Here is a 25,860-nt window from a genome sequence, read left to right on the forward strand (position 1 = left end):
TCTTTGTGACCATATGGACTGTAGCCCACCAGGTTACTCTGTCCATGGTATCCTCCAGGCAGGAATACTGGAGTGGGTTGCCATGCCCTCCTCCAGGGGATTTTCCTGACCCAGGGATCAAATCCACATCTCTTACATCTTCTGCATTGGCAGGCAGATTCTTCACCACTAGCACCACCTGGGAAGCCCAACTATACCAATAATCACCTTAAATGTTTATAGTCTAAATTAAAAAGATTGAGACTGTCACATAGATTTTTAAAAAATAAAAACAAGACCCAACTAAGTGTAGTTTTACAAGGAAGCCTTTTAAAATATAAAGGCACATGTAAATTAAAAGCAAATGGATAGAGTAAGAGATCTGCTAACACTAATCAAAAGAATGTGGAAGTAAGTACATTCCCAAGGAAAAGTAGTGCTAAAGAATGTTCAAATTACAAGACAACTGTACTCATTTCACAGGCTAGCAAGGTAATACTCAAAATCCTTCAAGTTAGGCTTCAAAAGTATTTGAATCAAGAAATTCCAGATGTACAAGGTGGGTTTAGAAAAGGCAGAGGAAACAGAGATCAAATTGCCAAAATTTGTTGGATCATAAAGAAAGCAAGGGAATTCCAGAAAAACATATACTTCTGCTTCATTGACTATGCTAAAGCCTTTGAGTGTGTGGATCACAACAAACTGTAGACAATTCTTAAAGAGATGGGAATAGCAGACCGTCTTACCTGTCTCCTGAGAAACCTGTATGTGGGTCAAGAAGCAACAGTTAAAACCTTACATGAAACAAGTGACTGGTTCAAAATTGTAAAAGGAGTACAACAAGGCTGTATATTGTCACCCTGTTTATTTAACTTATATGCAGGGTACATCATGCAAAATGCCAGGCTGGATGACTTACAAGCTGGAATCAAGATTGCCGGGAGAAATATCAGCAACCTCAGATATGCAGATGATACTACTGAAATGGCAGAAGGCAAAGAGGAACTATAAGAGCTTCTTGATGTGGGTAAAAGAGGAGAATAATAAAGCTGGCTTAAAACTCAACATTAAAAAACTAAGATCATGGCATCCAGTCCCATCATTCATGGCAAATAGAAGGGGAAAAAGTGGAAGCAGTGACAGATTTTCTCTTCTTGGGATCCAACATCACTGAGGATGGTGACCGTAGCCATGAAATTAGAAGACGCTTGCTTCTTGGAAGGAAAGCTATGACAAACCTAGACGTGTATTAAAAAGCATAGACAACACTTTGCCGACAATGGTCTGTCTAGTCAAAGCTATGGTTTTTCCAGTAGTCATGTACGGATGTGAGAATTGGACCATAAAGAAGAGTGAGCACTGGAGAATTAATGCTTTTGAATTACGGTGCTGGAGAAGACTCTTCAGAGTTCCTTGGACAACAAGGAGATCAAACCAGTGAATCCTAAATGAAATCAACCTTGAATATTCATTGGAAGGACTGATGTTACAGCTGAAGCTACAATACTTTGGCCATCTGCTGCAAAGAGCAGACTCACTGGAAAAGACCCTGATGCTGGAAAAGACTGAAGGCAAAAGGAGAAGAGGACAGCAGAGTATGAGATGGTTGGACAGCATCACTGACTCAATGGACATGAACTTGGGCAAATTTCAGGAGATGGTGAGGGACACGGAGGCCTGGTGTGCTGCAGTCCATGGGGTGCGAAGAGTCAGACACAACTTATCGACTGAACAACAACAACAACAAATTTAATTGAAAAGAATTCACCTATCTGCTTTCAGATCACAGTAGAATTAAACTAGTAATCAATAAACAGAAAGACAACTGGGAAAACCCCCAAATATTTGAAGATTAAACAACACAATACAAAATAACACACAGGTCAAAGAAGAAATCTCAACAGAAATTTTAAAGTATTTTCAAGTAAATAAAAATGAAAATACAACTTATCAAGTTTGTGCAATGGGGTGAGGGAGTGTGAGGTACACACTACTGGAAATAAGACAGGCTTACAAGAGGGATTTCCCTGGCAATCTGTGGTTAAGACTCTGGGCTTCCACTGCAGGGAACATGAGTTTGATCCCTGGTAGGGGAACTAAGACTGCTTATGATGCATGATGTGGCTGAATAAAAAAAAGATATGCTACAAGGATGTATTGTACAACATGGGGGAATATAGACAACATTTCGTAGTAACTGTAAATGGAGTATAACCTTTGAAAATTGAATTTTAGGACTTCTCTGGCAGTCCAGTGATTAAAATTCCGAGCTTCCAATGCAGGGAGTGTGCATTCAATCTCCGGTCAGAGAACTAAAATCCTACGTGCCCATGCTGAAGGCTGTAGACCCCCCACCAAAAAAATTGAATCTTGATTAATTAACTAAGGAAGATTTAAGATTAATCACCTAAGCCTCTATCTTAAGAAGCCAGAAAAAGGGCAAATTAAATTTAACATAAGCAGATGAAAAGAAAAAATACTGGAGCAGAAATTAATGAAATTGGAAACAGGAAATCAATAGAGAAAATCAACAAAACCAAAACCTGGTTCTTTGATAAGATCCACAAAATGGACATGCCTCTAGCCAGGCTAACTAAGGGAGAAAATGGAGAAGACACAAGTCACTAACATCAGAACAGATGCTGTATTACTACAGATTCCATGGGTATTAAGAGGATAACAAAGGAATATTACGCACAACTCTATGCCCACAAATTTGATACCCAGATTTAAATACACCAATTACTTAAAGACAAAACCTGCCAAATCTCACACAAGAAGAAACAATCTAGATAAGCTTGTATCTATTAACAATTTAATCAACAATTAATAATCTCCTAAAACTGAAAGCAGCAGGTCCCAGATAGGTTCACTTGTGAATTCCATCAAACATTCAAAAAGAAATTACACCAATTCTCCACAATCTTTTCAAGAAGACAGAAATGGAGGGAATACTTTCTAACTTATTCTATGAGGCCATCATTACCCAAACACCAAAACCAGGCAAAGATATTATAAGAAAAGAAAACTAAAGACCAGTATCTCTCATGAACATGGAAACAAAATCCTCTGCAAAATATTAACAAATCCAATCCAACAATGCATAAAAAGAATTATACACCATAACTAAGAGGGTTTTAATCCTAGGTATGCAAGGCTAGTTCAATATTTGAAAATCAATTAATGTAAACCATTATACCAACAGCTAAAAGAGCAAAATCAAACGATCACATCAACAGATCAGAAAAAGCATTTGACAAAGTCTAAAATCCATCTATAAGAAAAATCTTTCAATAAATTAGGAATGGAAGCGAAGTTCCTCAATTTGATAAAGAACATCTACAAAAAAGTACAGCTAACATTGATACTTAATGATAAGAAACTTCAAGCTTTTCCGCCAAAATCAGGAAAATGGCGTGACTATATCTTCTCACCACTGCTTTTCAACATCATACTGGAAGTTCCAGCTAATACAATAAGCTAAAAAAAAGGAATTAAAAAGTATACAGATTGGGAAGGAAGAAAGTATATAAACTGTCTTTGTTCACAGATGACATAATGGCCTATGTAGAAAATCTGGGGAAAAAAAATCAACAAAAATCCTTCTGAAACAAGTAAGTGATTCTATCAAAGTTGCAGGATACATGGTTAGTGTACAAAAGTCAACACTTTATACCATCAATGAACAAGTGGAATTTGAAATTAAAAATATTACCAATCACATAAGCACCCCCAAAATGAAACAGTTAGGTATAAATCTAACAAGTTTTAAATGTACAAGATCTACATGAAGAAAATTAAAAAACTCAGATGAAAGATATCAAAGAAGAACTACTTAAATGTAGAGAGTTTACACATTTATGGATAGGAAGACTCAACACTGTCAAGATGTCAGTTCTTCCCAACTTGATCTGCAGATTCAATACAAACACAATCAAAGTCTCAGCAAATTATTTTATGGATGGAGAAACTGATTCTAAAGTTTATGTGCAGAGGCAAAAGATCCAGAATATCCAACTCAATATTGAAGAAGAACAGAGTGGGAAGACTGATATTACCAAACTCAAGACTTACTCTAAAGCTACAGTGGTCAAAACTGTGTGATCTTAGAGAAAGAATAAATAGATTAATTGAATAGAATAGAGCCAGAAACAGACCCAGAAAAATATAATTAACTATGGAATCAAGATTGCCGGGAGAAATATCAATAACCTCAGATATGCAGATGACACCACCCTTATGGCAGAAAGCGAAGAAGAACTAAAAAGCCTCTTGATGAAAGTGAAAGAGGAGAGTGAAAAAGTTGGCTTAAAGCTCAACGTTCAGAAAACTAAGATCATGGCATCTGGTCCCATCACTTCATGGGAAATAGATGGGGAAACAGTGGAAACAGCGTCAGACTTTATTTTTTGGGGCTCCAAAATCACTGCTGATGGTGGTTGCAGCCATGAAATTAAAAGACGCTTACTCCTTGGAAGGAAGGTTATGACCAATCTAGACAGCATATTTAAAAGCAGAGACATTACTTTGCCAACAAAGGTCCATCTAGTCAAGGTTATGGTTTTTCCAGTAGTCATGTATGGAGGTAAGAGTTGGATGGTGAAGAAAGCTGAGTGCCGAAGAATTGATGCTTTTGAACTGTGGTGTTGGAGAAGACTCTTGAGAGTCCTTTGGACTGCAAGGAGATCCAACCAGTCCATCCTAAAGGAGATCAGCCCTGGGTGTTCATGGGAAGGACTGATGTTGAAGCTGGAACTCCAATACTTTGGCTACCTCATGCGAAGAGTTGACTCATTGGAAAAGACCCTAATGCTGGGAAGGATTGGGGGCAGGAGGAGAAGGGGACAACAGAGGATGAGATGGCTGGATGGCATCACCGACTCGATGGACATGGGTTTGGGTAGACTCCGGGAGCTGGTGATGGACAGGGAGGCCTGGCGTGCTGCGATTCATGGGGTCGCAAAGAGTCGGACACGACTGAGCGACTGAACTGAACTGAATGCTTGACAAAGGGGCAAAAGTAATACAATAGAAAAAAGACATTCTTCCTAACAAATAGTGCTATAATGACTGGACAGCCACCTGAAAAAAAAGAATAGATGCAAATCTTCATAAAAATTAACTCAAAATGGATCACAGACCTAATCATAAAACACAAAACCACACTCCCAGAATATAATGTAGGACAAAACCTTGATGACCTGAGACAGGACAATGACATTTTAGATGCAACACCAGATGTACAATCCATGAAAGAAATAATTGATAAGCTGGTCTAGAGTAAAACGAAAAACTTCTACTCTGCAAGAGGAGAAAGCAAGCCACAAATATTAATACTTGCAAGAGACATCTGATAAAGGACTGTTATCCAAAACATAAAAAGAGCCACTTAAAACTCAACAGTAAGAAAATAAACAACCTGACTAAAAAGCAGGCAAAAGATGTGAACAGACACGTCATCAATGAAGATATACACAGATGGCAAGTAAGCATATGAAAAAATCTTCAATACTATGTATCACTAGGGATACGCAAATTGAAACAATAAGGTACTATTATAAATGTATTAGAATGGCCAAATTATAAAACACTGGCAACACCAAAAGTTGGAAAGTTTCTGTTCAGCAACTGAAATTCTCATTTGTTGCTGGTGGGAATGTCAAAATGGTTCAGCCACTTTATAAAACTACCCTTAACCATACAATCTAGAAATCACCCTCCTTGGTATTTAACCAAATGAACTGAAAATTTATGTATACATGAAAACCTGTGAGTGAGAGTGGTATATCCAGACAATGGAATATTATTCAGCATTAAAAAGAAATGAGCTATCAAGCCATGATAAGATATGGAAGAAAGCTAAATGCATATTACTAAGAGAAATGAACCAATCTGAAGAGGCTACCTACTGTATGATTCCAATTACATGACATTTTGGAAAAGGCAAAACTATGGAGACAGTGAAAAGATTAGTGGATGTCAGGAGTTGGGGTACAGAGTGATGAACAGATGGGACACAGAGGACTTTTAGGGCAGTAAAACTACTCTGCATGATACTACAGTGATAGATACATGTCACTACACATTTGTCAAAACTCATATAATGCACACGAAGAGTGAACCCTAATCTAAACTATGGGTTTTGGGTAATAATGATGTGACAATGTAGGTTCAACAGTTGTAACAAATGTACTAATCTGGTGCTGGATATTGATGGTGCAGGAGATGGTTACATGTGTGGGGACAGGGTATATGGGAACTCTGTACAATCTGCTCAGTTTTACCATGAATCTAAAACTGCTCTAAAAAAATTTTATTGATTAAAAGAAAAAAAACACAATGAACTAGAAAGGTTCCATTTCCAGAATGGCTAAGTGCCTACTTAATTGACCTTACTATAGTTATAATCTAGTTATATATGTTGTTGTTGTTCAGTTGCTAAATCATGTCCAACTGTTTGTGACCCCATGAACTGTAGCAAGCCAGCTTCACTATGTCCCTGAGTTTGGTCAAACTCATGTCAGTGATGCATCCAACCATCTCATCCTCTGTCACCTAGTAAATATTTAATATTGAACTGAACTGTATGAAATGAACCTGCTTTCAAATCAACAGACCCCATATTATTCAACATATTCCAGACTTTAAAGTGAAAATAATGAGTCTTAGAATATTCTGTGGATCCAAATATCAGGATGTATAAGATGTTAGAATTAATCCGAAACGAAGTTTGATCTTTCTCAACATTTGGTTAAGTATAGAGTCCACAGTCATGAACTGGGCCTTTACATCAGTTCTTCCTCCCTGGATCTAAGGCCTACCTAGATTTTCTGCAGTATTTAATAGATATGATGATGATAGCTAACATTTATGGAGTACTAAGCATGTACTAAGCATGTTATATGTATTAACATAAAGCTAGAGTCCGCAGACCCAGGCAGGCTGAAAAGGCCAGACGATGGTCTTGATCAAAGTCCCTGAGTAGGGAAGATTTAGTCCTAAACTCTGTCAGGAATCTAAATAAAGAGATAATCATATCAGAGAGAAGCTGCAAGTAGTAATTACTGCCTGCACTCACATTACAGTTGTGATACTATGTTCAAGGTTTGGAAATGCTAAATTAATTTCTACATGATGAAAAGTCCAAGTCAGATATATGCTGAGTTTTTACAAAGTTCATGGTTAGAATGCACTAATCTGAGCTAACACCTAGCCCAGTCCATTTTGAGGGAAAAGTCCCTATGTACAATGAGAGATCTGCTTTAAAAGCCAAGTAGGTCTAGTTCCCTGGGTCTCCTGTGCTCTTGGTGGTGTCTTCTCATATGAGAGTTAGTATGGTATTTGAGAATTCTACTGATTCTTGGAAAAGGGTCATAAGCACACTGAATAGTTGGATCTGAGTGAGTCTGATAAAGTGAGACGCTTATCTCAAGGACACAGATCAGTTTCAGAATCACCCGATTCTTAGGGTGCTCAAACAACTATTCCTCATTTATCCTCACAGTCACTCTCCAAAGACACAGTAAGCTATAAGCAAGGCAACAACTCAAGTGGAACAGACCTGTCTTATTTGGTTTAATGCTATACTGTTTCACTACTTTGGTACCTTTTTATTGCCCAAAGACAAGGCCTGTAGATTATCAAATCCAGGCATCACTGGCTTCCTATGGGTCCAAGCCTGCTCTATTTCCATTATCCCTGGGTCTCGAACTTCCACTGTAAACGGAACAGCAGTGAACAGTGTGGCAGAGCAACAACTCCTTCCACAAAGCTGAGTTCCCTGGTCTGACTCCCCTTGGATTTAAGAATACATGTCTAGACTAAAACACATGGCTAACTCCAACGAGGTCTTCTGCCTCATAATTTTTATATATTCCCTAGTCAGACGCAAGTACATCAGTCCTTATACTGCCTAGAAGAGTCCATATTCCAGATGAAGCTGAGTTTGAATGCATGAGATCAGTGATTCCACATACTGGAATTGAAGTAAATGTCAACATGAAACAAACAGTTCTCTCACTGTTGTTGACTCCTGTTCTAACAGAGGGAAAGTTATTAGGAGTCCTATGAGGCAGAAAACCATCTGTGTGAGCCCTAATTCTTGGGCAAGGTAGGACAAAATGTTAATGGAGCCCTCATCACATGGTCCCAAAAGACCGGAGTCATAACATACTCTCAACACACCAGAACAGGCATGGTGGACCCAAGACATGCACAAGACCAAAAGGAATACTGACAGGTCAAGGCAAGAAATAACTAAGAGTCAAAAACAGACTGAACACATTCTCCCGTAGAAAGCATGCCCATGAGTTGTCTGCTTCAGTCAGCCAAGTAAAGAAACAATATATTGTAACATGATGACCCTCACACAGTGAGAAGAGGAAAGAAATTGGGCATCTGTGACCACTTTAATTCCACCTTTCTTAATCTTTAAGCACTCACCTGTGTGGCCATGGAGTGGTGAGTGCGGCCGTGGTAGTGTAGGTGATGTACTAGAGGTCACAATCAAACTCTTGCGGTTACTTGTCCGACAGCTGCAATGAAAACACAAATGTCAGTTATAGCAGGGTTGCATCATGGGCCCATAGGACTTGAATGGCTATCGAGAAACAAAGTCACATCATCTCATGAGCTGAGCAGTATAATACTTTGAATTGGGTTAGCAATTACTGTTTGCACAGTGAGATTTCATAATTTATTGTGTTCCATCTTGCAATGACTCTTGTCACTGTCTTGATTTTATCTTGTTTTGCCACCGCACTTTTCCAGTGTGCAGGTTTTGCTTCCCAAGCAAATATCCAAGGAGTTCCCTAAATGGTGTCTAATGAAGAGTGACCACTGCAAATTTGATTCAGAAAACAAAAAACACAAGCCATAAATACTCTCATCTCTCATAAAAATTAATGTTCTTGCCATAAAAATGAAATTAAATCTATGAAATTTATCTTTGAAAAACTTCTTAATCAATTAATTAATAGTCTCATTTCACCATAAATTTCAGAGCAGGGCTGGGTTCCTTCTACAAAATTGGCTTTCCTTGACATTTTAATGCCTGAGGATTTTTCTTGTCCTTGGAGAAAGTCAAATCATGTTGAAAAGTTATTTCATGCTCAACTTGTTATTGAAAGTATATATAAATTTATTTGAAAGTTAGCCCATCTTTAAAGGCATTAAAGAAGCTTGGTCATTTATATTCATCTAAACAAATATTTAGAGCTTCCCTGGTGGCTCAGGTGGTAAAGCGTCTGCCCGCAATGCAGGAGACCCAGGTTCAATCCCTGGGTCGGGAAGATCCCCTGGAGAAGGAAATGGCAACCCATTCCAGTACTCTTGCCTGGAAAATCCTATGGACAGAGGAGCCTGGCAGGCTACAGTCCATGGGGTCACAAAGAGTTGGACACGACCGAGCAACTTCACTTTCACTTTCTTTCAAACAAATATTTACTGAACATCAACTGCACACCAGGCACCATTCCAGGTGCAAGGGAAGCCGTAGAGAACAAAAGAAAATCTCTATCCTCAAATGGCAGTGACAGTGATATGAAGGAAGAGACAGAATGTTTAAGAAACAGCAAAGAACTCAAGTAGGTGGCAGGAGGAGAAAATGACAGGGAAAAAAGTAGGTTATAGAAGCTATGGGGATAGACTACAGCCAGACTCTGTAGGGCTGCCAGCCTGCTGTAAAGAACTATTGGAAATGTGATAAGGAATCGCTGGAAGGATTGTGATCAATCTCAAGAGATTATGATTAGAAATGACAAGTACCTGTCCCTAAGAAACTATCAGGGATCATCCGATCACATCTTACATGCCCTTATTACCCCGTTACCACCAAAGGCCCAAGTCTTCCATCTCTAATTTGACACAGTCTCCCTCTACTCCTTGATCTTAAAAAAAAAAAAAAGAAAGCTTACACCATGCCTCCCTGAACTCAGTCTGTCATCAGCAAACTATAACCTTGACTTATTTTCTCAACATTCAGTTTCAATTCTGGCTCTAACTGAAACCTTACTATCCCCTAGGACACCACAGTCCTGGTGAAAATTCCAATCCTTTTAAACCCAACTTTCCATCTATTTTGCAACTGCACTTGGGCAGCTGACGGTGAATGAAGAAAAATCCAAAATCATATTGGCTGGTGTTTCTTTATGATGATAAATATCAAGTGGATCCATACCACATCTACTTAGGTAATGCACTCTCTCTCCAAGACAACTCACATCTCAAGGCTAATTCACATCTTCTCCCCAAACCTCCAGTACTTCTTCCCTTCCCCAAATCCTACCCTCATCTGCTGACTTGGCTTTTTATTCAACTAGGGGTAAAAAGAATCAAAACAAAAAGAAGTACTACATATTTCTGCTCGAAAAATCTTATTAGCCTGGAGAATTTCCTGGTGGTCCAGTGGTTAAGAATCCGCCTTCCAATGCAGGGGACTCAAGTTTGATCCCTGGTCAGGGAACTAAGATCCCACATGCTGTGGGGCAACTAAGCCCACGTGCCACAACTACTGAGCCTGTGTGCTCTGGAGTCCACATGCGGCAGCTAGAGCCCGCGTGTCACAACAAAAGATCCCGAATGTCGCAACTAAGATCTGACTCAGTCAAAAATAAATAATAAATAAATATTTTTTAAAAATCTATCAGCCTAAATCTGTATACATATACTGACTTTCCCATCAACAACAGCAGAAGACCATGTTGCTATGAAAGTCAACTCCCCGACTCCCTATTCAAGAAGACTGTACCTCTACTGTCTTCCTTCTCCTATAATATGAATTTCTACTTCCTATTGGGTCACTCTCATCATCATAAAAACATGCTGTCATTTCTTACATATCAAGAAAATTAGAATAAAAACTTTCATAGACCTCTCCCAACTTTGCTCCCCTGTTTGGGAAAAAGTCCATGCAGGGATTCTGTACTTGTTATCTTCATATCTCATTTCCTATTATCTCTTAAAAAAATTTTTTTTCTTTTGGCTGTGTTGGGTCTTTGTTGCTGCGTAGGTTTTTCTCCAGTTGTGGGGGGGGGGGCACTCTCCAGTTGTGGTACGTGGGCTTCTCATTGCGGTGGCCTCTCTTGCTGCAGAGCATGGTCTTCGTTGCTCTGAGGCATGTGGGATCTTCCCTGATCAGGGATGGAACTCATCTCCCATATTGGGAAGTGACTCCTTTACCACTGAGCCACAAGGGAAGGCCCTCCTATTCTCTCTTTAACCCACTCTAGACTAGATAATCAACATCTTTCTTGCCTGTTATCAAGGTCATCACTAACAACAGTCAATTCTCAGTCCTTGTCTTACATAACCTCTCAACATCATTCAACAGTTATAACTTCCTCTTCTAAAAACCAAATTGGGATTCAATTTATATTCAATTAGGTATTCTGTTCAATGAGCCCTGACAACTGTATACATTTATATAACACACCCAAAACAAAAGACAGTGATTCTATTACCCCAGAAAGTCCCCAAGTGCCCCTTCTGGTCAATCCCTCAACTACTTTTTTCTATCACCATAAATTAATTTTGTTTTCCTGGATTTCCTGTAAGTAGAAATATACACTATGTGCTTTTGTGTGTGTGTCTGGCTTCTTTTGTTTAACCTAATATCTGTGTAACTTTTCTTCTTCTTTTTAAAAATTTATTTATTGGCTGTACCTCAAAGCATGTGGGATCTTAGTTCCCTGAGCAGGCAGTGAACCTGTGCCCCCTGCATTGGAAGGCGGAATCTAACTACTGGAGCACCAAGGAAGGCTCCAACTTTTCTTGAGACACTTCTTTGTTTAGTTTATAGGACATGCGGCTTTCCTGGACTTCCTCCTAGCTCATAAGCTGCTCACTTTTCATTCTCCTTTGCTAGTTCCTTCTCTTCCTGAACTCTAAACCATTTAGTACTCTGGGGATCAAACACAGAATATCTCTCCTTCTCTACCTACACTCACTCCCTAAATGATTTTCCTGTATTGTAACTTTAAATCTATGATGCTGATGATACCCAGCTTTATATTGCTAACTCTTGCCTCTGAGTGTGAGACTGATATCCAAATGCCCACTTGATATCTCTAATTGGATGTCTGAAAGGTATCTCAAAGTTTATGCTTCCAAAACAGAGTTTGTGAATTTTCCTCTAAAACTTGCTAACTCCTCCCTATCTATTTCATTACATGGCCCCACCATTCATCCAGATATTCAGGCAAAAACCCATGAATCAGCATTGATTCTTCTCTTTTTTTCATGACCACATCCAAAACAATCAGCAAGTTCTGTGGATTACACCTTTTTTTTTTTTACTTTATTTATCTATTTTTTAACTTTACAATATTGTATTGGTTTTGCCATAGATTGACATGAATCCTTTAAAGCATATCCTAAGTCCAAACAATTCTCATCACCTCCATTAGTAGTAGTACTACTACTATTCCAGTTCAAGTCTATAAAAGATTTCTAAATGGTGTTCTTTCTAGTTTGGTTTGCCCTGTCAGCTTCCCTACTCCCACCAGTCTATTTTTCACCCATCAGTCAGTTGTTGTTCAGTTACTCAGTTGTGTCTGACTCTTTGTGACCCCATGGACTGCAGCACGCCAGGCTTCCCTGTCCTTCACCATCTCCCCGAGTTTGCTCAAACTCATATCCATTGAGTCAGTGATGCCATCCAACCATCTCATCCTCTGTCGTCCCCTTCTCCTCCTGCCTTCAATCTTTCCCAGCATCAGGGTCTTTTCCAATGAGTTGGCTCTTCGCATCAGGTGACCAAAGCTTCAGTTTCAGCATCAGTCCTTCCAATGAATATTCAGGGTTGATTTCCTTTAGGATTGACTGGCTTGATCTCCTTGTTGTCTAAGGGACTCTCAAGAGTCTTCTCCAACACCACAGTTTGAGGACATCAATTCTTCAGTGCTCAGCCTTTCTTATTGTCCAGCTCTTACATAACTACTGGAAAGTATATAACTACTGGAAAAACCATAGCTTTGACTAGACGGACCTTTGTCAGCAAAATGTTGTTTCTGGTTTTTAATACTCTGTCTAGGTTTGTCATATTTTATGGAATGTACATATGAAATCACATTAACCCTTAGAAAGCGTATTCAGATCGAGGGGATCTTCAGTGAGGCAGAAAGATACCCAAGGTCTCCTGTACTTGGGCTCACACTACCTTCTTCAACAGGTATGCCCTCCCTCTTTAACTTACTCAATTCCACCCATTCCATAAGAACCATGAGCTTGAATGTGGTTTTGTGTGAATTCTCTTTTATTCTTCCAAGCAGGACGAAAAAAATGAAACAGTTTTCAGACATTAGACAACAAGCAATGTAGGACAGTGATCACTTAAAGAGAAGGGAAACAAACAAGGTGAGTCCTACAACTGCCTGAGCTTACTACCTGGAAAGACATGCCCGCAACAGCACAGGGAGAAGATGGCCTGCACAGAACCTGGGGGTTGAGGAAACTTCCCTAAGAAAAAGAGCAGGTGGAATCACCCCGTGGTACTCAAATAGGGTTGGGAAGAGTTTGTGTTTCCACCAGACAGAGGGGGGAAACCTGGTTATTCATGGGACATTAGCAAGGAAAAATTAGTCCCAAATGCTAACCTGGTCCTACCTAACAAAGCTTAAAAGCAATCCTTAAAAGATCAAATTATTTCCAAGTAATTTAACTGTGTCCCAGAATAAGGCTCAAAAATAATACTGAAAGAAGCAAAAAAAAAATCTGTCATACAAAGTCAAATTCAGTGATTGGTACATAATAAAAATTACTAGGCATGGAAAAAAAGGAGAAAATATGACCCATGATGTGGTGGTTGAGTGGGGGCGGGGATGGAGAGTAGGAAATAACAGACCCAGAGACGGCACACACTGAATTAGAAGAAAAATAATAAAATCATTATAACTATATTCCATATTTAGTTGATAATGAATTATTTCAGCTTTTGTGTGTCTGAAAAGTCTTTGGCTTTTTTAATTAAAAAAATACTTCTTTTTTCTTTTTAAAAATTTATTTATTTATTTTTAGCTGTGTGGATCTTCGTTGGGACACCCTAGATTCTCTCTAGTTGTGATGTGCGGGTTTAACTGCCATGCAGCAAGTGGGATCTTAGTTTCCCGACCAGGGACCAAACCCGCATCCCTTGCATTGGAGGCGGATTCTTAACCACTGGACCAACGGGGAAGTCCCTATATTTTCAGTGAGGCACAGGAAGTGTAAGCATATTAAGGAGAGATTATGGATGATACTTTTAAAAATCCAAATAGGACTTCCAAAGATTAAGAGTCTCAGATGAAAATTAAACAGAATGGCATTAAGGAGATAAAGCACTGCAGAAGAAAGATTTGCGATCCTAGACACGGTGAGAAAAAAACTATGTAAAATGAAACAGATAAAAGGGAACTTTTTTATTTTTAAAAATTAATTTATTTATTTTAATTGGAGGCTAATTACTTTACAATATTGTGGTTGTTTTTGCCATGCATCAACAAGAATCATTCACGGGTGTACATGTGTCCCCCTCATCCTGAACCCCCCTTCCACCTTCCTCCCCACTCCATCCCTCTGGGGTGTCCCAGAGCACCAGCTTTGAGTGCCCTGCTTCATGCATTGAACTTGCACTGGTCATCTATTTTACATATGGTAATATACATGTTTCAGTGCCAGATAAAAGGGAACTTTTAAATGGAGAGAGCACCAGGTAGCTGTGCAATAACTTCTGCCAACCACTGTGTCATTAGTCCCTGAAAGGGAGAGAGGGAGAAACAGAAAAAATACTTGCAGAAATAACTGTTGAAAATTTTCCAAATTTGACAATTATAAACTCACAGATCTAACTGGCTCAATGAACCCCAAGCACAAGAAACATGAAGAAAAGTACCCAAAGCACATCACAATCAAATTACTTAAAACTGATGAAAAATCTTAAGAGCTGCCAGATAGAAAAATTACATAACACAATAGAATAAAGATAACAATGACAGCAAACTTCTGCTTGGAAAAAGATGCAAGCCAGAAGACAGTGAAGAAACGTCTTCAAGCACTGAACCTAGAATTCAATACCAAGTGAAAATATCTTTCAAAAAAAGGTAGTCCAAATAAAGACTTTTCAGACACACAAAAGCTGAAATAATTCGTATCAACAGATTTGCACTATAATAAGTGTTAAAAAAAAAAAAGTCTTTCAGGCAGAAGGAACATTATACTAGATGGAAATCTGTATCTACACAAAGAAAAGCACCAAAAATGATAAATATAAACCATTTTTCTTTTTTTATTTTTAAAATCTCTTCTTGAGACTTCCCTGGCAGTCCAGTGGTTAGGATTCTGCGCTTCCACTGCAAGAGGCACAGGTTCAATCCCTGATTGAGAAACTAAGATTCCTAAAATCCTCTGAGCACAGCCTAAAAACAAACAAAAAAACCCAAATCTCTTCTTGAATCTTAATGGAAACACAATAATTTACTATGGGGTTTACAACATTGTTGTTCATTGCTGTTGTTCAGTTCCTCAGCTGTGTCCGACTCTTTGTGACCCCATGGACTATAGCACATCAGGCTTCCCTGTCCTTCACTATCTCCTAGAGTTGCTCAAACTCATGTCCATTGAGTCAGTGATGCCATACAACCATCTCATTCTCTGTCACCCCTTTCTCCTCCTGCCTTCAATCTTTCCGGGCATCAGGGTCTTTTCTGATGAGTTGGCTCTTCGCATCAGGTGGCCAAAGTACTGGAGCTTTAGCTTCAGCATCAGTCCTTCCAATAAGAATTCAGGGTTGATTTTCTTTAGGACTGACTGGTTTGATCTCCTTGCAGTCCAAGGGACTCTCAAGAGTCTTCTCTAGCACCACAATTCGAAAGCATCAATTCTTTAGTGTTCAGTCTTCTTTATGGTCCAACTCTCACATCCATACATGACTACTGGAAAAACCATAGCTTTGAGTATTTGGACCTTTGTCAACAACGTGATGTCTCTGCTTTTTAATATGCTGTCTAGGTTACAACATATGTAGATATAAAATGCATGTAAGACAACCATAACAGCAAGGCTGGGAAGGGAGAATGGAAGTATACTACTGTTAGGCTCTTACATTAAGTATGAAGTGGTATAATACTACCTTAAGATAAACTAGAAGTTAAAATTTTACATTTTAAACACTAATGAAAGTAGTGCAAAAGAAAAATAAAGTATAGAAGTCGGGCTCCTAAAATTTCTTGGGCTCCAAAATCACTGCAGATGGTGACTGCAGCTATGAAATTAAAAGACGCTTGCTCTTTTGAAGAAAAACAATGACAAACCTAGACAGCATATTAAAAAGCAGAGACACTACTTTGCCAACAAAGGTCGTATAGTCAAAGTTATGTTTTTTTTTCAGGAGCCAAGTATGGATGTGAGAGTTGGACCATAAAGAAAGCTGAGCACTGAAGAATTGATGCTTTTGAGCTGTGGTGTTGGAGTAGACTCTTGAGAGTCCCTTTGACTGCAAGGAGATCAAACCAGTCAATCCTAAAGGAAATCAACCCTGAATATTCGTTGGAAGGACTGATGCTGAAGCTCCAAAACTTTGGCCACTTGATGCAAAGAACTGACTCACTGGAAAAGACCCTGATGCAGAGAAAGGCTGAAGGCAGGAGAAGGGGATGACAGAGGATGGCATCACCAACTTGATGAACATGAGTTTGAGCAAGCTCCAGGAGGTGGTGATGGACAGGGAAGACTGGCATGCTGCAGTCCATAGGGTTGCAAAGAGTCAGACATGACTGAGCAACTGAACTGAAGTGAACTGATAGTTAATAAGCCAATAAAGGAAATAAAATGGACTCACAGTAGCTCAGTCAGTAAAGAATCTGCCTGCAGTGCAAGAGACCCGGGTTCAATCCCTGGGTTGGGAAGATCCCCTGGAGAAGGAAATGGTAACCCATTCCAGTATCCTTGCCTGGAAAATCTCATGGACAGAGGAGCCTGGTGGGCTGCAGTCCATGGGGTCACAAAGAGTCGGGCACGACTGAGAGACTAACACTTACTTACTTACTTAAAGGAAGGCAGAAAAAGAATAAGTATAGCTGGGCCAAACAGAAAGCGATAAGCAAGAGGATAGATTTGAATCCAATTATATTAATAATCTCATAAAATGCAGATGTTCTAAGTATATGTTCAACTAAAACAAAGACTGATAGATTGGATAAAACAGCAGGACCCAACCAAATGCTGTTTATTACCTGTGACAGCCAAACCTCAAGTGTTCACTAACAGATAAACAAATCATAATATATCCATACAATGGACTACTAGTCAGCAATAAAAAGGTATGAGCTATTGGTACACACAATAAATGAATCTCAATATAATTATGCTGAAATCAAGAAGCCAGACATAAAAGAGTACATACTGAACAATTCCATTTACATAAAATTCAAGAAAACATTAACCTATAGGGACAGACAACAGATAACAGGCTTCCTGACCAGAGGCAGGGGACATATTATAACGAGGCATAAGGACATCTGGGAGCTGTAGATATGTTTATTGTCTTGAATATTTATTGAACAAATGGTTTCAGAGATGCATACATATATCAAGATCCATCAAACTGCACCATTCATTTGTATTTATTATTTATTTGGCTACATTGGGTCTTAGTTGGGGCAAGCGGGATCTTACTTGCATTATGTGGAATCTTTCACTGAGGTGCACAGGCTCTCTAATTGTGGCACACAGGCTCCAGAGCACGCAAGCTCAGTAGTTGTGGTGCACGGGCTTAGTTGTTCCGTGGCATGTAGGATCTTAGTTCCCAGACCAGGGGTCAAACCCATGTCCCCCACACTACAAGGTGGATTCTCAACCAGTGGTCCACCAGGCAAGTCCCAAATTGTACATTTTAAATATGTACACCCTATTATATGTCAACCACACTTCAATAAAGCTATACATTTTTTAATGTAAATAATATCAAAGTCACTTTTCTGCTTAAAATTCTCTCTGTCTCACTGAGAGTAAAAGTCAAGGTTCTTACAATGGCCGACAAGCTGTACGTGGCCTGGATCTCCATTACCCTTGTGCTGTCCCTCTCCGTGTCCCTTGTGCTCACTCTACTTCAGCCACATGGGCCTCCTCACTTCTCTTAGAACATGCCAAGTGCACCACTGCCTCAGGGCTTTCCCCAAGGAGGCTTCCTTTGCCTGTTTCCCTCATGACTTGTTCCCTCCTCTTTCAGGTCTTTGCTCAAGTACAGTCTTTTGAATGGATTTTCCTTTGACCATTCTATTTAAAATGGTAACACCCACCCTCCTAAAGACTCTTCTCCTCCTTTCCTGATTTATTTTCCTCAATAGCACTTGCTATTATCTAACATACTATGCATTTCACATTCATTCTATTTGCTGTCTTAGAATCTTAAGCTCTATGAGATCAGGGTCTGCACAGGCTTTGTTTATTGCTATATTCCACAGTGTTCAGAACTCTGCCTGGCACATGGAAGACTCTCAATAAATCTGTTAAGTGGATGAATGGATGAGTATAATTTGTTACAAGAATTACAATAAAAGAGGACACTTGTACAGCTGACATGTGTAAGGTATATCCAACTATGTCCAAACTTCTCTTGTACGAAAACAAAGATCTCTTGAAATGGCAGGGACAGACAACTGATTCTCATTTCATTTGTCATGGTCTTATTAAAATTTGAATTAGATTCAAAACACTAAAGATCACATTTCTAGGCCACACGCCTTTTTATGAAGGTACATATAATCTCACTTGGCAAATCTGCAGCAGCTGCCAGGGGAAAAAAAGGTCAGACACCCTGGTACGGATGTCATGACTCAGCTGAGATCCAAAGCAAGAACTGCCTAATTTTTCCATTTCAACAACCACTGGCCACTTCCCCAGGATCCTAGAAGATAAAGGGCGGGTCTTCATTTTTCCATTCCAGAAGATTAAGGTACCAGATGTTTACAGAGTCAGCCACATCAACTCTCAGCTGATGGAAGGTAACCTGGAAGTCCCTGAGCTAATGCTCTGCTGCCCATTGCAAGGACTGGGTTAAACCAGACTGCTGCCCACTACCATGCCAGTCACTTGGTCACTCAGAGCAAGGTCTGGTACTTCATCTTACTCTCGCTTCACCATGGTCACCCCACCATGGACAGTGGGAGCAAGTACTAAGGCACTCTGTGCAAGCTCTGTGAAACTGCTGAACTGTGATCATATTTGTAGAGTTCCCAGCCTTTAAAAATCCCTTCCCTCAGCAACTAGCAGGTACTCAAATCAAATATTTAGGAAGTCTGTTTTCCAGTTTGAAGGAATATACAGTACAGGGTAGGATACATGGTTGCAGACCCCTCAGGGCCTGTAATCTCCAGCCTCTCAGTTCCAGAAGTCCGGCTGCTGCTAGGGATCTAAGTACTCGGTAATGAATTGACTAGTACATGGCTATTTTCTTTCTGAACTAAGAGTGTGAAAAAGACCACTTCTGCTTCATTAACTGTGATCAGTAAAATAGACAAGAATCTGGAACCATTTAAGGTCACGCACTTCCAGGCTCTATTTCAGGGTAACAACTAGGATGATGTCCCTGTAAAGACTGAGAAGCTAGTAAAGTAAAAGTCGCCCAGTCGTGCCCACCTCTTTGCGACCCCATGGACTATACAGTCCATGGAATTCTCCAGGCCAGAATATTAGAGTGGGTAGCTGTTCCCTTCTCCAGGTTATCTTCCTAGCCCAGGGATCAAACCCAGGTCTCCCACATTGCAGGCAGATTCTTTATCAGCTGAGCTACCAGGGAAGTCCTGAGTAGCCAGAGCGGGAGAAAATGCATGTTCTCTCAGTCAACAAAGAGTGCTGCTTGGAGATAAATCCACTATTTGTCTTCTGCCTGGATTATTTCAACATCCTCCTAACTAGTCTCTCTAATTTACTCCTGTCTCCTATTTCCAGTCTGTTCTCAACACAAGCAGCCACTGTGATCCTTTTAAAACATACATCAGAAGATTTCACTCATTTGCCCAAAACCTTGCAAAGGCTACTAACTTCACATGGAGACACCAAGCTACTTGGACCACTGCACCAACTGTTCCCTCCACTTGGAATGCCCTACTTCCACCTATACCATGGCAAATACCCCTTACCTCCTCCAATGTCACCTTCCACATTCCCCTGTGCAACACTGTGACCTGTCCCAAGAATCCCCCTTATTCTATCTTTTTGGGGGATGGCAGCTCTCCTTGGATTAATATTTTTACCTCCTACTTTACTGGTTTGGAAATTACATGTTTTTTAAACACAGTTATTGTTACTAAACTTTTAATGGCATTCTTGTCTTAACAAGAGTCTAAGTCTTAGGTCTAAGGATAGCTGGCATCTCAACCCTCCCTTCTGAACAAAATTAGATCTTAACTCCAGTTCTCCTTGCCCCTTCTAATATACATGTTATTTGGTCCAGTGCTTCAGATCTATTTTGCTTTTACAATACCAAATTAGTAATTACTGTTTCATACAGTAACTGCTTGCATTGATTTACTCATATTTCCAATTTCTTTGGTCAGCATTCCCTCCTGGATCTCATAACTTTCTTCTTTCTTTCTTCTTTTCTTAGCAATTATTTCACTGAAAATCTGATATTGATAAACCTTCTCAATTTCATTGTCTGTCTGAAGATGGCTTTAGTTTTCTCAATGACTCCCACAAGTATGGAATTCTACAACCTCTTGTTGAGAGTACCTTTTTTCTCAATACCTTAAAGATAGTCCATTGTCTTATGGCTCCTGTTATTGCTGCTGAGAAGCTTGCTCTCAGGATTGTTGTTCCTCTATAGTTAATTTTCCTTTTCTCTCTGGCTGCTTTTCTTTCAACCCACAATTTTTTTAGATATAATTCACATCTCACAGCTTCCCTGGTGGCTCAGCTGATAAAGAATCCGCCTGCAATGCAGGAGATCTGTTTTGATCCCTGGGTTGGGAAGATTCCCTGGAGAAGGGAACAGCTACCAACTCCAGTATTCTTGCCTGGAGAATTCCATGGACTATATATAGTCCATGGGGGTTGCATAAAGTCGGACATGACTGAGTGACTTTCACTTACTTACTTACACGTATCATAGAATTCAACCTTTCCAAGTGTACAATTCAGTGGTTTTTAATACACTCACAAGTGTGCAACCACCACTGCTAATTCCAGAACATTCTCATTATCCCAAAAGAACCCCTGTACCATAAAGCAGTCACTCTCCATTCCCATCTTTCCTATCCTTCTTCCCAGGCAACCACCAAAGAACTTCTGTCTCTATGGATCCCACCTGTTCTAGATATTTCACATGAATGGAATCATATGTCGTGTGGCCTTGACTCTGGCTTCTTCTATTTAGCACGTTTCATCCACAATGAAGTATTTGTCAGTTCTTCATTTCTTTTTATGGCTAAATAATATTCTATTGTGTGAAGAATATACAAACATTTTATTCATCCATTCATAAATTGATGGACACTTGGGTGGTTTCTACTTTTTAGCTATTTTAAATGATGTTGTTATGAATAGCTGTGTGTTTGTGTGTACATTATGTTTTCAATTTCCTTAGGTAAATGTCTTTGCTGAACTCATTCATAGAAGCTCCTTTAGCTTTTGTGAATTCTTAAGGGTTCTCTAGTTCTTCTGAGACCTCTGTTTTTGGTTCTGAAATTTTACTGCAGTGTATCTAGATGATTTATTTCTAGAGATTTATTTCTACCTTTTGTGCTCCATGATGTTGTTTTGGTTTCTAATCAATTCTGGTCTTAGTCACTATCTCTAAATACTGCCTTTTCCCCATTTCTCTATTTTCTATTTTGGACCCTGTTATTGTATCCTCCATATTTCTTAGCTCTCATTCATATTTTACACCTTTTCCATCTTTAGATAAAATTTTTCTAGCTTTGTCTACAGCTCTACTATATAACCTGACTACTGAGTTTTCAAATTCAATGTTGCAATGTATTTAATTCCTTAAATTCTAATTGGCATTTTTTGGAAATATGCCTGATCTTTTAAAATTAAACATTTTTTTTTCTCTCATTTTTATCTCCATTTACATTTTTATTCACTTTAAATATACTTCTTTTATGGTTTTTATTCATAATGCTACTTTTAAGTTCATAGGGATCTAATCTTACTGTTCCTTTTTTCTATTGATTTTCACTCATGGTGGACTGCTTCCTTGCATAGTCCATCATTCTGTACTATAAACTCACCATTAGTGTGGCTTCATGGGAATATTGTGCTACCTGATTTGAAGGTATGTCTTTAAAATCTCTTTGAATTTGTTTTGGACATATCTGTCAGAGTTCTTTACAGCCTATAATCAGCTCTTAAGACTAAACATATGGTATAAACTCTAGGTCCCAAATTCAGTTGAATAAAGGTTTATAGTTTAAAATTCTCAAAGAGACTTCTTCTTCTTTCTTATTAAGAACCTATTTAAAACCCAGATGTGATTAAAGAACTTCATTTCATCTCTCCAAGTCAGTGGACAAAATTTTTCCCAGTCCATTCCTACACTGAGGGTAAAGCCCTTTGAAGAGTCCTAATTATATATGGGGTCTTAATTTTACCCTAACTTAGGGTCTCCCTATCCTAAACAAGCCCAAGGCCTCATCCTCTTTCCCCTAAAAGATATCAGGACTAATATAATACAACATAGCTTCCTCCCTGGCCCTGTTTCTTGGAAATTCCAACATTGGTTTCCAATGTTAGGTGTTGTTTTCACTCTTAGATTTAGGTCTCTTGGGATTTTCCTCACATTCTACTGAATTTAGCTATGCATTTAAAAGAATAATCATAATAGCTAGTATTTATTAAGTGCTAACTGGGCACTGTTGAAAGCACTGTATGTAGTATCTCACACCCTATGAAGTAGGTACTACTATAACCCTATTTATACAGATAAGGAACTTGAAACACAGAGATATTATTGTTTGGATGACTAATGAATGGGAGAGAGCAGTCCTATAATGCATTCTTAGAGCAGTGCATTTCTTGGTGATCAAAGGAAAGTGGCCAATGAGACTAGAGATATTTTTTCTTTGAATGGAGTACACTTCTACTACAAATATGGGCCTTGGTAAAATGAAGTTGTCTTGCATTATCCCTGATTACACAGAATCTGGGAAGTTGTGGTATATTTGGTTTGCCTTTATTAGTTCCCATGCTCTCAGATTTCTTTGAAAGTTCCAAATAAGAAGCCCACTTCCAGGTTACATTTCCAGATCAGTTTCTTTGAGAGTTAGTGGTTAAAGGGAAACACAAAATATCTTGCAGTCACTCCATATGTTTGTTCAATATCCAGGTTAAACCCTGAATTAGTAACAACCCTTCTTTCCTGCCTCCTCCCTCAATAAATGGCCCAGCTGTCTGGCCTGCACCCAAGTTTCCGTAATAGAGAAGATCAGAACACAGTTCTGTTTCTATGAGGCAGCCATGGATACAGTGGCCACTCTTAGAGACGAGCCCCAACTTTCACTAATCAAACCTCAATATCCCAGTCGTTTTAGTGATAATTAATTGCAAGGTTCTGGGCCAAATGCTGGAATGAATGTAATCAAACCCTGCCTTCAGAGGCTTGCAGCTGAAGAAAATTAGATATGTGAAGGAAAAGAGCTCAGGCAACATTTACTGAACATAGGTGCCTTTTAAAAAAAGAATCTGGCACTTTGCTGGTGATACAGTGGACAAGAATCCTCCTGGCAATACATGGGACATGGGTTTCATCCCAGACAAAGATAATTATAACATGATACCACTTATAAGAGGTATCTTTAATAAAAAGACTCTGGGTGCCTATGCTCTAATAAAATGAAGCATATGTCTAAGAGGAAGGCAGAAAATCAGGGGAATGTATCAGACTCCACAGTGGAAAGAAGTACTGGTAATACCATGATGCCAACTATGCAAGAATACTCGAGAACAGTCAGCCTAGACTGGAGCAGATGAGAGGGTTCTAGGAGTGATGATGCAGAGGGGAAAGTGAGAGGGAGGATTAGATCATCTAGTGTAACCTACTGCATTTTACACTTCTGATGGAAAATTCAGGGATGAGCAAATGAATTCTGCATAAAATATAAAGAAATACAAAAGTGAGGTAATTATTACCCTCAAGAAAACAAAAAGTTGTAAAATAAACATAATCACAGCATACAATGATTCAACTGGGATAACAGTTATGAAGTCATAATTGAATTGAATATAGATGAAATTATTTCTTTGTTTGGTTTTTTTCTTTTTTTTGTTTTTAGATGAAATAATTTAAAGTGCTTACTTTTGAGAAGCAAAAATCAAGGATCGTAAGAGTGGGATAAGATAATATCTAGTTTTCTCTTATAACCTTTAAAGAAGTCAACGGCTTTTGAAATTAGGTCCATATATTACTTCACCAAAATAAAAATTAAATTTAAATTGACGGTGGTTTACACATATGTAAAGTGAAGAAGAAAGGGATAGTTGGGGTAGAAAAGAAATTTGCAGCAACCAGTAATGTAATCACAATAATTATGCTGCATTCTAATTGGTACAACCATGGTTCTATTCTAAGTTGTCATAGTTTAAAGGAAACTAGCAAGTGATCATCTCACACCTCTGCTCAAAATTCTCTGACAACTGTCACAGTTAAATAAATAAATACCTAAATTAGTCATTAGCATGCCATTCACTGCCCTTCATAATATGGCCAACCCCCTGCCGATCTGTTCTACTCATCATCACCTCCCTACAAATTTACCCTCTAGATGGTCTACACCACAATACTAAACACGCCCATGCCATTATGTCTCCACTCCCATGCGTATCTATTGCTTCTCCTTCTACCCTTGTTTCAAAAGTCTACCTGACAAGTATATGTTAATTATTCTCTTCCCAACTCAAGAAACTTCCTTCTCTCTTAAGCCCTTATTGAGTTCTCTAGGGCAGAATTAAAGACTGGTTTCCATACACTGGCACTGAATTTTATATAACCTTCCATTACAGAATTTATTGTGCATCACCACATGACTCCCACCACAAGCCAGGTAGCTCTCTACTGCTGCTGCTGCTGCTGCCAAGTCGCTTCAGTCGTGTCCAACTCTGTGCCACCCCATAGACGGCAGCCCACCAGGCTCCCCCATCCCCGAGATTCTCCAGGCAAGAACACTGGAGTGGATTGCCATTTCCTTCTCCAATGCATGAAAGTGAAAAGTGAAAGTGAAGTCATTCATTCGTGTCCGACTCTTCACGACCCCATGGACTGCAGCCTCTCTACAGGAGATAATTAACAAACTTAGAAGCAACAAGTAATCCTTGGCTTATTATAAACTTGTACTAGAAAACAGAATAAGTTGGAAAGCTGCCTAAGTTGTTTTATGACATCAGTATAACTTTAATTCAAAGATGAATAACAACACCCTATGAAAATTATAGGCCCATTTCCTTTATAAGCATATATGTTTTAATTTTAAGTAATACTACAACACCAATAGTGGGTAAAACTTCTGGCATCTCAGCATAAATGGAACTACAATGTTCTCAGTCTATTGTATTTTTCACCACCACTCACTTGCAGTTTAAAAAAAAACACCTTAAACTAGATTGACTCAGAATGGACTTGTAAAAACAATAAAAATTAGTAATTTTATTAAATCTTGACTATTTCTTAAATATTCTGTGTGATATAATAAGAAGTATGCATAAAGCACTACTTACTGCTGAATTATCAAAGTACAACGAATGCCTTAAAGAAGATACTTGTGCTGTTGGTTCAGTTGTGAGCCACTTTTTTCATGGACATCATTTCACAGTAATTCAGACATAAGTTTTTGCAAAGAGTTTCTTGACATGAACAAAATAAGCCTATTATTTTTTGTTGTTGTTGTTTAACTTTACAATATTGTATTTGTTTTG

The 25,860-nt window shown here is 38.9% G+C and overlaps 1 protein-coding gene and 2 long non-coding RNA genes across 28 annotated transcripts in view; 1 reads left to right on the top strand and 2 right to left on the bottom strand.

Annotated features, from left to right (window-relative positions):
• MAST2 (microtubule associated serine/threonine kinase 2) overlaps positions 1–25,860 on the bottom strand; it is a 212,921-nt gene that overhangs the window by 54,918 nt on the left and 132,143 nt on the right. For all 26 annotated transcript variants that reach the window (XM_081488538.1, XM_081488529.1, XM_081488550.1 and 23 more), the window contains one exon: positions 8,422–8,513. In XM_081488538.1, coding sequence (XP_081344664.1) covers positions 8,422–8,513 — 92 coding nt within the window. The remainder of the gene's footprint in view (positions 1–8,421; positions 8,514–25,860) is intronic.
• Positions 13,957–19,665, top strand: LOC145505767 (uncharacterized). The gene is made up of 2 exons (XR_014053283.1): positions 13,957–15,494; positions 16,975–19,665. It is a non-coding gene; the product is annotated as an uncharacterized LOC145505767 (long non-coding RNA).
• LOC145505765 (uncharacterized) lies at positions 15,228–19,575 on the bottom strand. The gene is made up of 2 exons (XR_014053281.1): positions 16,508–19,575; positions 15,228–15,755 (listed from the first exon to the last, which is right to left on the bottom strand). It is a non-coding gene; the product is annotated as an uncharacterized LOC145505765 (long non-coding RNA).

The sequence above is a fragment of the Giraffa tippelskirchi genome, chromosome 5, assembly GCF_054371585.1.
Source record: "Giraffa tippelskirchi isolate mGirTip1 chromosome 5, T2T-mGirTip1v1.2.pri, whole genome shotgun sequence".
In the NCBI taxonomy this organism is placed as follows: domain Eukaryota; kingdom Metazoa; phylum Chordata; class Mammalia; order Artiodactyla; family Giraffidae; genus Giraffa; species Giraffa tippelskirchi.